The 12,827-nt window shown below is 42.5% G+C and overlaps 1 protein-coding gene across 23 annotated transcripts in view; it reads left to right on the forward strand.

Moving 5' to 3' along the window:
• The window catches only part of PPFIBP2 (PPFIA binding protein 2), a 141,173-nt gene that overhangs the window by 88,570 nt on the left and 39,776 nt on the right, over positions 1-12,827 (forward strand). For 13 of the 23 annotated variants that reach the window (XR_004257570.1, XM_032240619.1, XM_032240622.1 and 10 more), the window contains 2 exons: positions 3,411-3,542; positions 10,185-10,367. Coding sequence is in view for 22 of the 23 variants with exons in the window: in XM_032240619.1 (XP_032096510.1) it covers positions 3,411-3,542; positions 10,185-10,367 (315 nt within the window). In the remaining variant the exon portion in view is untranslated. Of the gene's footprint in view, positions 1-3,410; positions 3,543-10,184; positions 10,368-10,392; positions 11,108-12,827 lie in introns of those variants that run through there. The other 10 variants (XM_032240625.1, XM_032240626.1, XM_032240639.1 and 7 more) reach the window with 2 other exon arrangements.

Consider the following 12,827-nt stretch of genomic DNA (forward strand, 5'->3'; position numbering starts at 1 on the left):
TTTACTTTATGTTGGAAGTAGAAGGAGCAATTGAGGATGCAGGATAAGCTAACTCCTATTAAAACACACATTTTAGAGATCACAGTTCATAATAGTGACTAGGGGCCTTGCTGGATCTGGAGATGGGGAAGTAGAGCTGGAATTGGGATAAGTTTGTTGAAGTCTGATTTTGAGTTTAGGGACCAGAACAGTAATTATAACAGGGACAAGGTGAAGATGATCATGAAAGGTAGAAGCACATGCTAATAGATATAAGCTAGAAGAGAGTAAATAAATGTTCTATTATTACTGAACTATATGAAATTAACCTCAGGTTTCTAATTAAAATGTTAGTGTGTCCAATTGTGAATATGTATTTGGAATGTTAGTGTGACTAATTCAAACGCTGGCATGACCAATTGGAATGGCTGTTGGAACCAGTGAAAATATTATCTTCATCAGCTGGAACATTGGTATGACCAATCACAACCTGGTAGCTAAAATAGCTAGAGGGATTTTGGCAATGATGGAAGCAGAGTAGAATCTTAGCTTTCAAAAGAGATACATTATGAGACTTTTAAAAATCCTATCAAAGCAGTATTTTGAATGCTGATCAGGAGACAAAGCTACATGAGCATCTTTTTTTTTTTTTTTTTTTTTTTTTTTTTTTTTTTTTTTTTTTTTTTTAAGAAAGAGTCTCACTCTGTCCCCCAGGCTAAAGTGGCTCATAGCTCACTATAGCCTCAACCTCCCAGGTTCAATCAAATCCTCCCACCTCAGCTTCTCAAATAGCTGTGACTATAGGCCCATGCCACCACAGGGGCCTTTTTTGTGTGTGTGTATTTTTTGTAGAGACGGTTCTACTATATTGCCTAGGCTGATCTCAAACTTCTGGGGCTCAAGTGATCTACCCACCTCAGCCTCCAAATAGCTAGGATTACAGGCATGAGCCGCTGCGTCCAGGCTAAGCATCATCTTAAGATGCTCAAGTACTCAATAGGGGGTTTCGTTTTATTAGTAACTGTCATGTTTCTAGGCATTGGCATCTAGTAGGTTTTTTAAAACATACTTGTTGAATAAATGAATGAAGTTTCATGGAGAATTTTTTTCCCCTCAGATTTCAGTAATCTGAGGCATTACCATGTGGACCCTGAACTGTGCACTTGTTCCTTTTCCCCTTTGCATTGGCAACTAGGAAGCTCACATGTACATTATAGTCCATCTCTAGCTGTTTATAGAAGTGTATGGCATAGATTTTCTACTGACTATAAGTCTGACTTTAACTTACTTTCCTACCTGCCTTAATTTTTATGATTTATTTTTTAACTTGAAATATCTATTTTACAAACTGCTTAAAATCATGTTAGGAACAAGGTAGGTAGGCAAAAGGATGGAGAACTAGAGAATGGGCTAATAAAGGAAGAGTGGGAGGTAGGGAAAGGAAGGAAGGAGGTGGGAGAGAGCAGGTGGTGTAGGGGATGATTACATCTTAAGATACTCATGTACTCAAGACCCAGAGAACTTATCACTTTGTGTGCCCTCACACTCAGGGAAGAACTGCTTAAGGCCCTTTGTCGTGGCCTGCTTAGCCTTCGTGCTAGGCCCTGATAGGTAGTACGTGCTCAATGAAATCTTGGCGATTCGAGTGGACAATTCCTGGGCTCACTGAATATTTGATTGCCTATTTTTACCATTTTTTAAAAATGTCTCTTAAAATCCTTGGATTTCTTTCTCTGTTTGGGAAACAGTGTGATAGAACAGACTAATATGACTTCTGGGGTCAGACAGATTTTTGTTTGAAAACTAACTCTGCTGCTGATTGGCTTGTGCCCTTGGCCAAAAAATTTACATATTCTCTCTTGGCCTGTTTCCTCATCTGTAAAATTGGGATAATGTTTACTGCCAACTCGCTGGGAGAGTTTATTAAGAAGATGTATATAAGAGCACCAGCAGTCTCTGGTACAGAGGAGGCACTGAACAAATTTCAGTTCTCCATTGCATTGGACACACTCATCTGGCTGACTCCTTGTGGCCAAGTAGCCTGTAGCTCTGTCTGCGGTGCTCTGCCTCTGCCTGTGAGCCAGCTGGAGCTCCAGCCAACTGGAGTCTGGAGTGTGGCTGGCCTCCTTAGCCCAGAGCTGGGGGAGCTCATTATGCTCTAGAAGTTGTTGGGCTACTGGATAGATACCCATCCTCTCAGACTAGCAGATGAACAGTTTGTAACCTACCTTTCCCAGGTAGGCTGTTTCCCAGGCTGTTGGCCTGGGAATCAAGTCAAGAATCTCTGTCTTGTGTGGTTTGATTCATGCTCTGAGGACAGTTCGGAATCTGTGACCTCATAATGGTTGAGTAAGAGTGTTGAGATTTCCATTCTTGTGCTGAGCTTGGGTTGCCCAAGATGATACAGAATGTTCAGACCATGGCAGGATATTGTATTTTCCTCTGTTCATTTGGCCCATTGTTCTCATGGTTGCCTGGTTTGTTCTCCTTGCCAGATCCAATGTAGCCAATGTCTACCATGTGCCAGGATTTTCAACCTCATAGGACATTACCCTTTGCCAATGGGAAAAATATGTTGCCCTGGACTTTAGGAAATGCTCCTGATTTTTGAGGTTCCTTATAATTCATATTAGTTCTAATTGGGTGTCTTGCCTATCACCTTTATTTGTTACCTTGTTTATGCTTATTAAGTGTTTTTATTAGTGACAGGTTTGTTGTCAAAGACCTGGGTTATCTGCTTATAGTTTGCTACTGTCCCCGTGATGGCAGGACTAATAATAACCTCCCTGGTCTGTCCTCACAATTGGGAAAGAACAGTTTTCTTATTTACATTCCAGAGTGGCCAGATTATAATTTTGGAACAGCCCAGGAAAGATCCATGTCACATAAGATTCCCACATAATCATTCAATACTCTCTGAACATGTATTTTATGTTCTAGCTCCTGTCTAGGTTCATTGCAGTGAAGTCTTGTATTGAAACGTGTTGAAGACTGGGCTGAGCATTGGTTGAGCCCAGGAGGTGATCTAGAAATTTTGGCTTTGAAAAAAATATATTGTTAATGTAAGCATTTTTGTTTCTTTTGATAGAGAGGACCTGCTGCTTTGTCTTTTAAAAAATTGAGAAATTTGGTTCTTTGAAAGTACCCATTCATTTTTCTCCACATGGAAATAATGAATAATGGTTTCTACGGGCAAACATATTAGTTGAGAAATATAGCTCACCTTGTCTATTTAAGTACGGTGGGTGGTATCGGGAATGTGCTATCCCTGAGTAGCCCAGCGTCAGCCCGGGCCCATCCATAGTAGGCCTGTGACTCATAGGCAGCAGTCTACACACAACTTAGGTATTGCCTTATGTGCTATAGATGAAGCCAGAGCTGTTCTTATTGACATGGTGGTTTCTGATTTCGAGATCTGTTTTTGCTTGCAGGAGCTGCTAAGCCGCACATCTCTTGAGACCCAAAAGCTTGATCTGATGACTGAAGTGTCTGAGCTGAAGCTCAAGCTGGTTGGCATGGAGAAGGAGCAGAGAGAGCAGGAGGAGAAGCAGAGGAAAGCAGAGGTGAGGATGATCTTGTACTGTCCTAAGCTCAGACATGGGAAGGCTGTCATAATGTGAATTTAGGCTATCTGGTCAACTCCCAGCCTGGAAGCTATTGGGTGCCAGAAATATCTATACACCAGAGATGCAGTGATCTGTTAATACCAAGTTATCAGGTTTTGCTGTGGCTGCAAATTTCAGCAATATCCAAACCACCCAATTTTGGCTCTAAGGCTTTATCCTCCCTCAAACTGCTGACAAGGATGGAAAGAGAAGCAATAGTTGGGGAAGAATAAGACAAAATGTGGAGGGACTCAAGATGTCTTCTGAGAGGCCCAAGGTAATGACAACGTACAGGGGTGAAGTCGGCCTCCCAGTAGGCCATTGTCACTACACGTCCAAGGAGTCTGGAAACATTTCTTGACATGCATTTTGCTGACCCGGTGGGAACCCTCAGGTTATATGTTTCTTTTCTCCTGATGGGTCTCATGGAGCGGCCCATGAGCAGGCCTTCTCTTAGAAAATGTTTTCCAATTTTTGTTTTTCAGTCTTTGTATGCCATTGACTAGAGCATGCCAGACTCTTTTTAAAATAAATATTTACAGAATTTTAGGCTCAGAGCTCTTTTGAGAGCAGGCAGCATGTTTTAACCTTAGATAACTGTCTTCATGTGCCTCTACCTTTAAGTTCTTATATTCACACCTAGAAATGAGAGATATGAAAGAAGATAGGTTTTAGGTTTAAAAACACCTTGCTTATTTACTGACCTAACTGCTTAATAGTTCTATGAACTTCAAGTTGGTTACTTAATCTCTCAATTTCAATTTCTTTATCTGTAAAGTGGATAGCTTTCGTAAAGTCCAAATAAAATCATGGAAGTTAAGTACCTGTCATAGTATTTGGCATTTTGTCGATACCTGCTGTATCCTCATCTCCTTCCTTCAGTTAGGCTAAAGACAGATACTGTTTCCTTCTGATAAGTGCCAGCATTACTGCATACTGATACCTGCCATGTTTGCTAAGTAAACACACTGGTGATTGGAATATTTCTAATGTGTGAGCATATTCCTTGCATTGCTTTTGAGAACATGTTCATTAATTAGAAGTACAGATGCCAAAAGAAGATATCACCAATAAGTTGAGAATAGTAGCTTGTATTGATTAAGAGTGCAGGCTAATCAATCGAATCTCCCACCTTTGAACTGAGCTCAGTGGCTTTGTGATCTTGGGCAGGTAATTTAACCTCCCGAACCTCCGTTTCTTTTTCTGTGTGATAAAGGTAGTAATACTTCCTATTTCTTTGGTTATTTTGAGGAGTGAATGAGATAATGTATGTGGAGCCCTTAGCATGGTCCTGGGCACATAGTAATTAGATTTAATTGATAGTATTGTTAAGCATGTTGGAAATGAAAATGTAGACACACATACATTATTTACATGCTGCAAAGTTGACACAGCCTGAAAGCTAATCTGTGTGAAGTGTTAGTTGAATTAACTGTTCGGGGAGAAGTAATTGAATTTTCTTCTGGTTTAAAGTAGTTTACTAGCGTTTCAACATGCACAATTGTATGTGAACACACATTAGGACTTGGGGGGCAGAATTCCATCAACTCTGTAAGAAGGCTTAAAGTGGCAGATACTCAACTCAGGATCACTTAAGACAAAACGGGAGGTGAGAGAGCTATGTCACCTCACTTGAAAAGTCCACAGTTTAAAAAATACAATATGACTAGATCCAGGTAATCTCACAGTGTTACTAGAAATTAGTCTCAGTTGTATCACTTGGTTCTGTTTTAGCCTTTTTCTCAAGAAGGCTCTCCCCAAGTGGTGACAGAGATGGCCATCAGTAGCTCCAGAATGATATCCTGCCAGTCAGGCAACTTCCGCAGTCAAAGAGGTACTTTCTCAAAGGTTCCAGCAAAAGCCCCAGGGCTGCATCTCACTGGGCCACTTTGGATCATATGCCTGGTTCTACACCAGTCACCACAGGGATCCGTGCATGGGAGGTGGTGGGTATGAGTTTGAAAGTCAGTCCATCTGTGGAAGTATGCAGGGTTAGCACCAAGCTGGGATAATGCAGTCCCTCTACAGGGACATCAGAAAGGAAGGAGCGCTCCCACTTCTGAGACAAGATGCACTAACACAGTCATTTTACTGTTTGCTTTTTTCTTTCTTTTCTGAAAGATTATTTTTAAATCTGAATTTTTTGTTGTTGTTTTCCATCGGTCTGCTCAGAAATAAGGCAACGTAGACCCTGAGCATCTGGCCTCAATCCTACCAGATAACAGCCCTTCCCAGTTGCTAGTACAAATATTAGGTTTCCACGTGGAGGAATTCTGTAGGCTGTTCAAACCTGTGATAATCAGTGAGCAGCCACATGACCTGAAACCAATTCTTCATTCTTGTAATTGCACAAAATCTTTGCCGGTATGCACAGAACTTCTACCTCTATTTGTGAGTGTCTGGAGCATGGATCACCAGGGGTTTAAAACCACAGGGTGCTGCTAAAGCTGCACTATCGCCATGTGCATGGAGATGTTTATTTTGAGTGAAACATTTTGCTGGCTAAGGTCACCAGAGTTTGTAATTGCATGAATAAAGGGAACGCTACTTCCCATATTATACTGCTGCTGTTTTTTCCAGTGAATGTACTTAGCCTGAGGGCTGATTGTGTGTGGTTTGGAACAGGCAGGATTCTTTTTTTTTTTTTCCTTAGGTATGAGGAAGGCAGATATGAAATAAACTTCCTCAGTTTAGCTTAGGCTTTATCCTCAAATTCTGTTTTATGTTTAATGAAAAGAAGAGAATGCTGGTGGCAAGGGCATTGCAGGCTGCTCTTTCTACTCTGGTTCTGATCATAGCCTAAGCCACCGTCCTGCTGCTCATTGTAAGTTGTGGAAGTGATTACTGACAGTCATTCTGTAAGACCTAAGGACTTGGAGGCGCAGGTTCCTTGATAGCCACACTTGCTCAGGAGTAAGTAATGGCCCAAATGAGATGTCGGTGAGTACTGGGTTTCCTGTTTACCTTTTCTCGTCAGCCTTTTGCAATGGTTTGGGATCATATGAGGGTACTGAAGATTGGATGAATTAGACGTACTCCTGAAAAGCAGGACTATGAAAGAGTGATTGACAATGAAAATAAATACTAAAATCAAAGAATGGAGCATGAAAGAAAGAGATCCAGAGGTAAAGGAAAGCCTCTGTGTGGACACAGGCCAAAGCATTGCAAAAGCATGTTGCTCAGATGAATCTTCCCCAAGAAAGGAATCTGGCTTCCCCATGCTGTGGGGGTGCCAGCAACCTGCAGCTGGACCCCACTGTGGCAACAGAGGGTTCTGTGAGTAGTTACCAGAGCACCCTGTTAAGGGAACAGGGCCCCCAGTATGCTAGGAAGAGGAGTCAGCCCAACTGATCAGGGGTACACATGAGCAAGAAGAGAACAGGAAAGAATCTTAAGGATTTCCTGCAGAAAATGGAAACATCTTATAGCACAAGTGATGATGCCCTCATTCCTTCTTCCTTGTGGTTAGGACCTTGGGAGAAAGGGATTCTGATTTCTGAACTGAGGCAACAGAATGATGGACTTGGAATATAGAGCGAGATCTAGAAAGATTGTTTGCTCAGAAATGAGCTGGCCTAAGGAGGAGAGTTTTATTATTCTTGTTTTTATTTTCTTTGTTTACTCATTTGTATCAGTATAGGAAATGTACTCCCACAATTCAAAAGTCAAGAGTTCAAAAGGTATATAGCAAAAGACCTTTTTCAACACCTGTCCTCCAGTCGGCAGTCAGGAACCATTGCCATCAGTCTGTACCCTTCCAGAGTCATCTTATGCATGGACAGGTACATTCATGTGGATATACACAGACACACACACACTTTTCCTCATTTTTATGCAAATGTACACTATTGTAGACCTTTCTTTTTAAATTTAGCAGTCTTAGAGTTCTTTTCACACCAACTATGTTTTTAAAAACTTCCTCATTCATATCCATATCTGCATATTGTTCTACCATCCAACTATAGCCTAATTTATTTAACTTGTCCCCTCTCAGTGGACATCTAGGTGGTTTCCAAGTTTCTGCTTTTACAAATAATGCTTTAGTGAATAATCTTGTATATATGTAAATATATTGATGTGGAATTTATGGGTCAAGGGGTACAGGAACTTGAAATTTTGACAGATATTTCCAAATTGCCCTCTCTAGAGCATAGAGGTTATATTCCTATGAGCAATGTAATGTATAAGAGTGCCAGGACAGTATTAAACTGAGCCTGAAAAAAAAAAAAGAAAGAACTAAGTAAAATTGTGTACAAGATTAGCAGGTAAGATGGGATTGGAAACAACTGTGATTATGGGAGATGCCCAATAGTTTCACGTAGAAAAGAATCATAAAGAAGAGCTTTAATGGTCGGCAAAGTATGATTTAAAACAAGGTGAGCTGAGGTTACAACACAAGACAGCAATTATAACCTCATAAATGACACCTAGATGTTATTCTGTGGGACCCAGAATGGAACAGAGCTACAAAAGGGTCTGCTTTATGGGAGGGAAAACAGACCTGTTAAGAGAGGAGATGGGCCAGCCCTGAAGATAAAGAATTGTGAAGCTAGGCCAGGCGTGGTGGCTCACACCTGTAGTCCCAGTACTTTGGGAGGCCGAGGCATGGGGATCACTTGAGGTCAGTAGTTTGAGAGCATCCTGGCTGACATGATGAAACCAGGTCTCTACTAAAACATATAAAAATTAGCCAGACATGGTGGTGTGTGCCTGTAGTCCCAGCTATTTGGGAGGCTGAGACATGAGAATCGCTTGAATCTGGGAGGTGGAGGTTGCAGTGAGCTGAGATCACGCCACTACACTCCAGCCTGGGCAACACAGCGAGACTCTGTCTCAAAAAAAAATAAAAAATTATGAAGCTGAGTTGAAACGCCAAGCCTGAGAACAGACATATACCAGAAAACAATGACAACATATAGCTAGGGAGAGTTAAGGCAGAGTAGCCCAGAAATTTCGGTTACTGAGTAGATGGAGGAAAATAGATGCGTTCCTGATGCAGGTCTCCAAGTTGACTGGTGCAGACAAGGGACAGTGATGGAGGGAGGGAGCAGCAACTATTTGGTTAGCTCCTAAACATCTCCTAGCTGCATTCTAAAGCATTTGAATATTTACTTGTTTGTTTTTCTCAATGGTTTATACTTTATTCAGAGGGTAAAAGACAAAACTAGGAAAACTGCCATTCTAGCTCCAATACAGAAGCAAAGGGAGAAACTGGTTTATGAAGTAAAAGTGATAGGTAACTTGAGAGAAAGTGCTCATTGTTATTTGAAAATTCACAAGAGTGAGCATGAAAAAACCTAGGCATAAACAGACATGCACTGTATACTTGGGTAAATCATAACTGACAGTTTAAAAATAAAATGGGGAACTCTCGAACAGAAGAAGACCCAAGAATATTGAACGACTTAAATATAATCCTGACTGTGCAATCTCCCAGATAATACCAACAAAAAGGAAGCACTCAGAGGTGTCCTGAAAGGAAGTAGTGTTCAGAGGGGCTTGTACAAAAGGCAGAAAGGACATATCCTAAAGACAAATAAAAGTGCACTTGCATGACCAGTGTCAGGAAGGGGACATCCCAAACTAAAGGAGGACAATGCTGAGGACAACACAAAGCCACACACACACACGAGTTGTGTTCTTAATAAGAAAATCAAAGAAAAAATGGCCTTGATTCCACTGATGCCTCTGACAGGTACAAAAAGTTTAGGACAGTAGTCGTCCAAAGTGTTCATTAAATGAATTTTAATGAATCAGAAAAATCAAATCAGTTGCTAGAAAACTGGAAATTAACCATGTTCTTCTTGATTTTCAAAATGGCAAAAGTTTGATAGGTTCAATAAATTTTAGTCTATTGAGTTTGGGGCCAACTCTGTGATGGTTTGCCAGAAACTAGGAGACAAAGTAGGGATCTGTGTCCTTAAGGAGTGAGTGCACATCAGATTGGCCTTTTTGGTTTGGCCGGGAATGTGTCTTGTGGTAGACCAGGTAAATCCACACATCAGTGAAAAGTTGCAAGAACATTGCTTGGGATAATCTTTTAGAAAAGATGGAGGAATATAAGATAAATATGCTGAAATAGGCATATTGGTGCCTGAGTTTAGGGTTTGGGTATGTATTGTCATGGATAAGTGTGATGTGTGCCATGTCTCCTGTGCACAGGTGCTGACACATTGGGTGTTTGGGGAAGGGGACTCGGTGTGTGTAGCATGTGGAGAGGTATATGTGGAGAGGGGATGTGTCCATGTGTGTGCCCCTGGTGTGCACCCATCTCTGCTATTGCTTCTGCTTGTATGAAGGGTTTCTTCTAGACCCTTATCTAGAAGAAATGCCTCAGCATTACCACAACAGTATGGCACAAAGGAGCTGTTGGGGATTTGTCCGAACTTCAAGACAGGCCCCTGGTTGGGGCAGGCCTGAAGAAAAATGCCATGTCTTTTGGTTCTGGTGAGGAAGTAGAGGACCATCAACAGTGACCACTGGGTGCCACCTGCCTCCCGCCCCATGCACACTTCCTCTGTGCCATTCTCTTAAGGAGTTGTGCATCTGAGAGCTGTCTCACCTGGAGTGCTTGTCTCTTCTTTCTTTTCCTTCCTACAGTCAGTTCTAAATGTGATCAGTGAGCTGCAGGAGCAGATGTGTAGGCTGCAGCTGGACATCCACAGGCAGATCCAGGAGCGCCTGTTGCTCAGTAGGGACCACCCTGAGGAGGTGGCGGCCAGCGACGATGTGGCCGAGCCCCAGCCCTGCAGCCAGGACTGTGCCTGTCGGGAGGGGTCACCTGTAGGAACCACACTTAAGTATATCAGAGCATGCGTGTGTGGGACATTTCACTGGTGGAGGGGCTGGGGTTTCTCCTAACCAGAACAGAGTGCAGTGGCTTGGCATGGACCTGTTGTTACCTCTGGGCAGAGCTTGGACTGACTCACTCCTACTGGGATGTGAGGTGAGCTCAGTGACCCTCACTGAGCAGGGTCTGAGCAGGTAAGGCCAACCCTCAAGCAGGTGACACTCATCTCCCTTAGGGTTGGAAATGAGGTACACCAGGTGCTCTGAGTGATGGGGCGTTTGTGCAACAGGGAGCCTCATGATTCCCCTTCCCAGATATATGACTCAGATACTGATACTTCCTCCAAGGCTGGGAGATTAAACAAAGTTTTGTTTTACATGATTCTTTTTTTTTTTTTTTTTTGAGAAGAAAAGTATCATGAAAAAGAATCCTTTCAAGTTTATGTTCAAAAACAAAATACAAGTTTCCATGTGCTGTGAATAATTAAGTCATCATCTGAATTTCCAGGAAAAATATCCCCCCACATAATCACATCAGGGTGATTTTATAGCCACTGGGCCATGCAGGGGGATACCTGACTGGGATTCTAGATTTGGCTCTCCACATGGGGGTGACCTGGTTCTCTGTGACTTTGCTGATGGCAGGTGATGACAGCTTCAGCAGAGACAAGCCTATACCTCCAAGGGGGCCTACTGTTGAAGAGGACTTGGAAGCCCCTCAAGAAAAGACTGAGGTTACAGCAGCCATGAGTACTACAGAGGATACCGTGGCTCTGTAGGAAGTTACTATGGCCCATACTCAATTAGGGAACCTGTTGAGAATCTAGACATAGGCATTGGGGGAGGGAGTCCGTGGGAAAGATTTCCTGCTGCATTAAAGGACAGGGGGAAAATGTGAAAGTCAAGATGTAAATGTAGATTTGGATAGAGAAGCCTGGAGGAGTTGTTGGAGCATGACCCAGGTTGAGTAGGTTTCTCCAGCAAGACTTCTAAAGGAAGGTAAAATTGTGTACTAGTGTTGGTAGTCAATGATGGACAAGAAGTAACATGGAAGGAAGAGGATGTTCCAGAGGTCACAGAGCCTGGAAAGGATGATCTCTGTGTACCCATAGTAGCAGCCCCTCAGGCAGTAGGAACCTGCACTCTTCTGATTCTGATATCAGCTTGCCTGACACCCTCTCCAACAAACTGAGTAGCCTGGCTAGGATACAAAGCTGAGCAGAAGAACACCCAACTTGTGGGCATTGGAACCTCTCAGGCAGGGCCAGTAATATTCTCAGAGAATGATTCTGGGTCTGCTGCAAGTCAAAGCAGTAACTGAGGCCTTGACGTCCTGTGATGCAGATCATGGATGCGATTTTCTTTTTCTTTTCCTTAGCTGGGATTACAGACACCCATCACTACACTCAGCTAATTTTTTGTATTTGTAGTAGAGATGGGTTTCACCATATTGGCCAGGTTGGCCTCAAATTCCTGATCTCAAGTGATTCACCCACCTCGGCCTCCCGAAGTGCTGGGATTACAGGTGTGAGCCACTGCACCTGGCCAGAAGTTTTTTTTTGTTTGTTTGTTTGTTGGTTGGTTGGTTTTTAACGGGCACCAGCAAATGCTCACCTCAGCTATAAGGCAGTCTTAATAAATGACCTTACAAAACTCAAGGCCAGTTAAATAATGACTTGAGTTTCATGTGTGCATTCATTGACAAAATAGTAAACACCTACTATGTGCCAGGCACTGCAGAATAATCAGAGGTTAGCAAATGCCTCATGGAGTTTGCGGTTTAGGCGGAGAGCTAGCCATTAGCCATCATACAAATAAACATTGAATTGCAAATTACGAGGAGGTACACAGGGTACAACAAGAGAATATAACAGAGGGGCCTGATATAGTGTGGAGGTCGGGATAGTTTAACTCAGGGAGACCTGATGGATAGGCAGGAGTTAACCTGGCAGAAAAGTCCAGACAGAGGGAATGTTGACTGCAAAGACCTAAGTTGAAGAGAGGAACTGATGAAATTATCCATGTGGCTAGAGCATAACTAGGGAGAAAGAGTGATCCAAGAGGCAGGCAGGGAGCTGAGTCAGGTCATGGGTTGAAGTTTATGATCTTTGAGAAGCATGGAGTGCCATGATCTGATGATGTATGGTTTGTTCATATGATTCCCCCAGATGCCGCGGGGTCAATTGCTTTGAGAGGAACAAGACAACAGAGGAGTAACCAATGAATTGACTGTCCAGGCTATAAATGCTAATTGCTAGACCAGAGTGGTGGTGGCTGAGTGGGAAAGAAATGAGACATTCAAGTTGTTTTTCTGGGAGTAGAATTAATAAAACTTGGGAGGAAATTGCATACATAGGGGAGGAGGGGGAGGGAGATGCTTAGGATAGATCCTATGTTTCTGGATAGGCTGTTAGGTAGACAGATATGGCATTTAGTGAGGAGAGTGACTACGAG

The sequence above is a fragment of the Sapajus apella genome, unplaced genomic scaffold (assembly GCF_009761245.1).
Source record: "Sapajus apella isolate SASKATOON/1434 unplaced genomic scaffold, GSC_monkey_1.0 scaffold47, whole genome shotgun sequence".
NCBI classification, from domain to species: domain Eukaryota; kingdom Metazoa; phylum Chordata; class Mammalia; order Primates; family Cebidae; genus Sapajus; species Sapajus apella.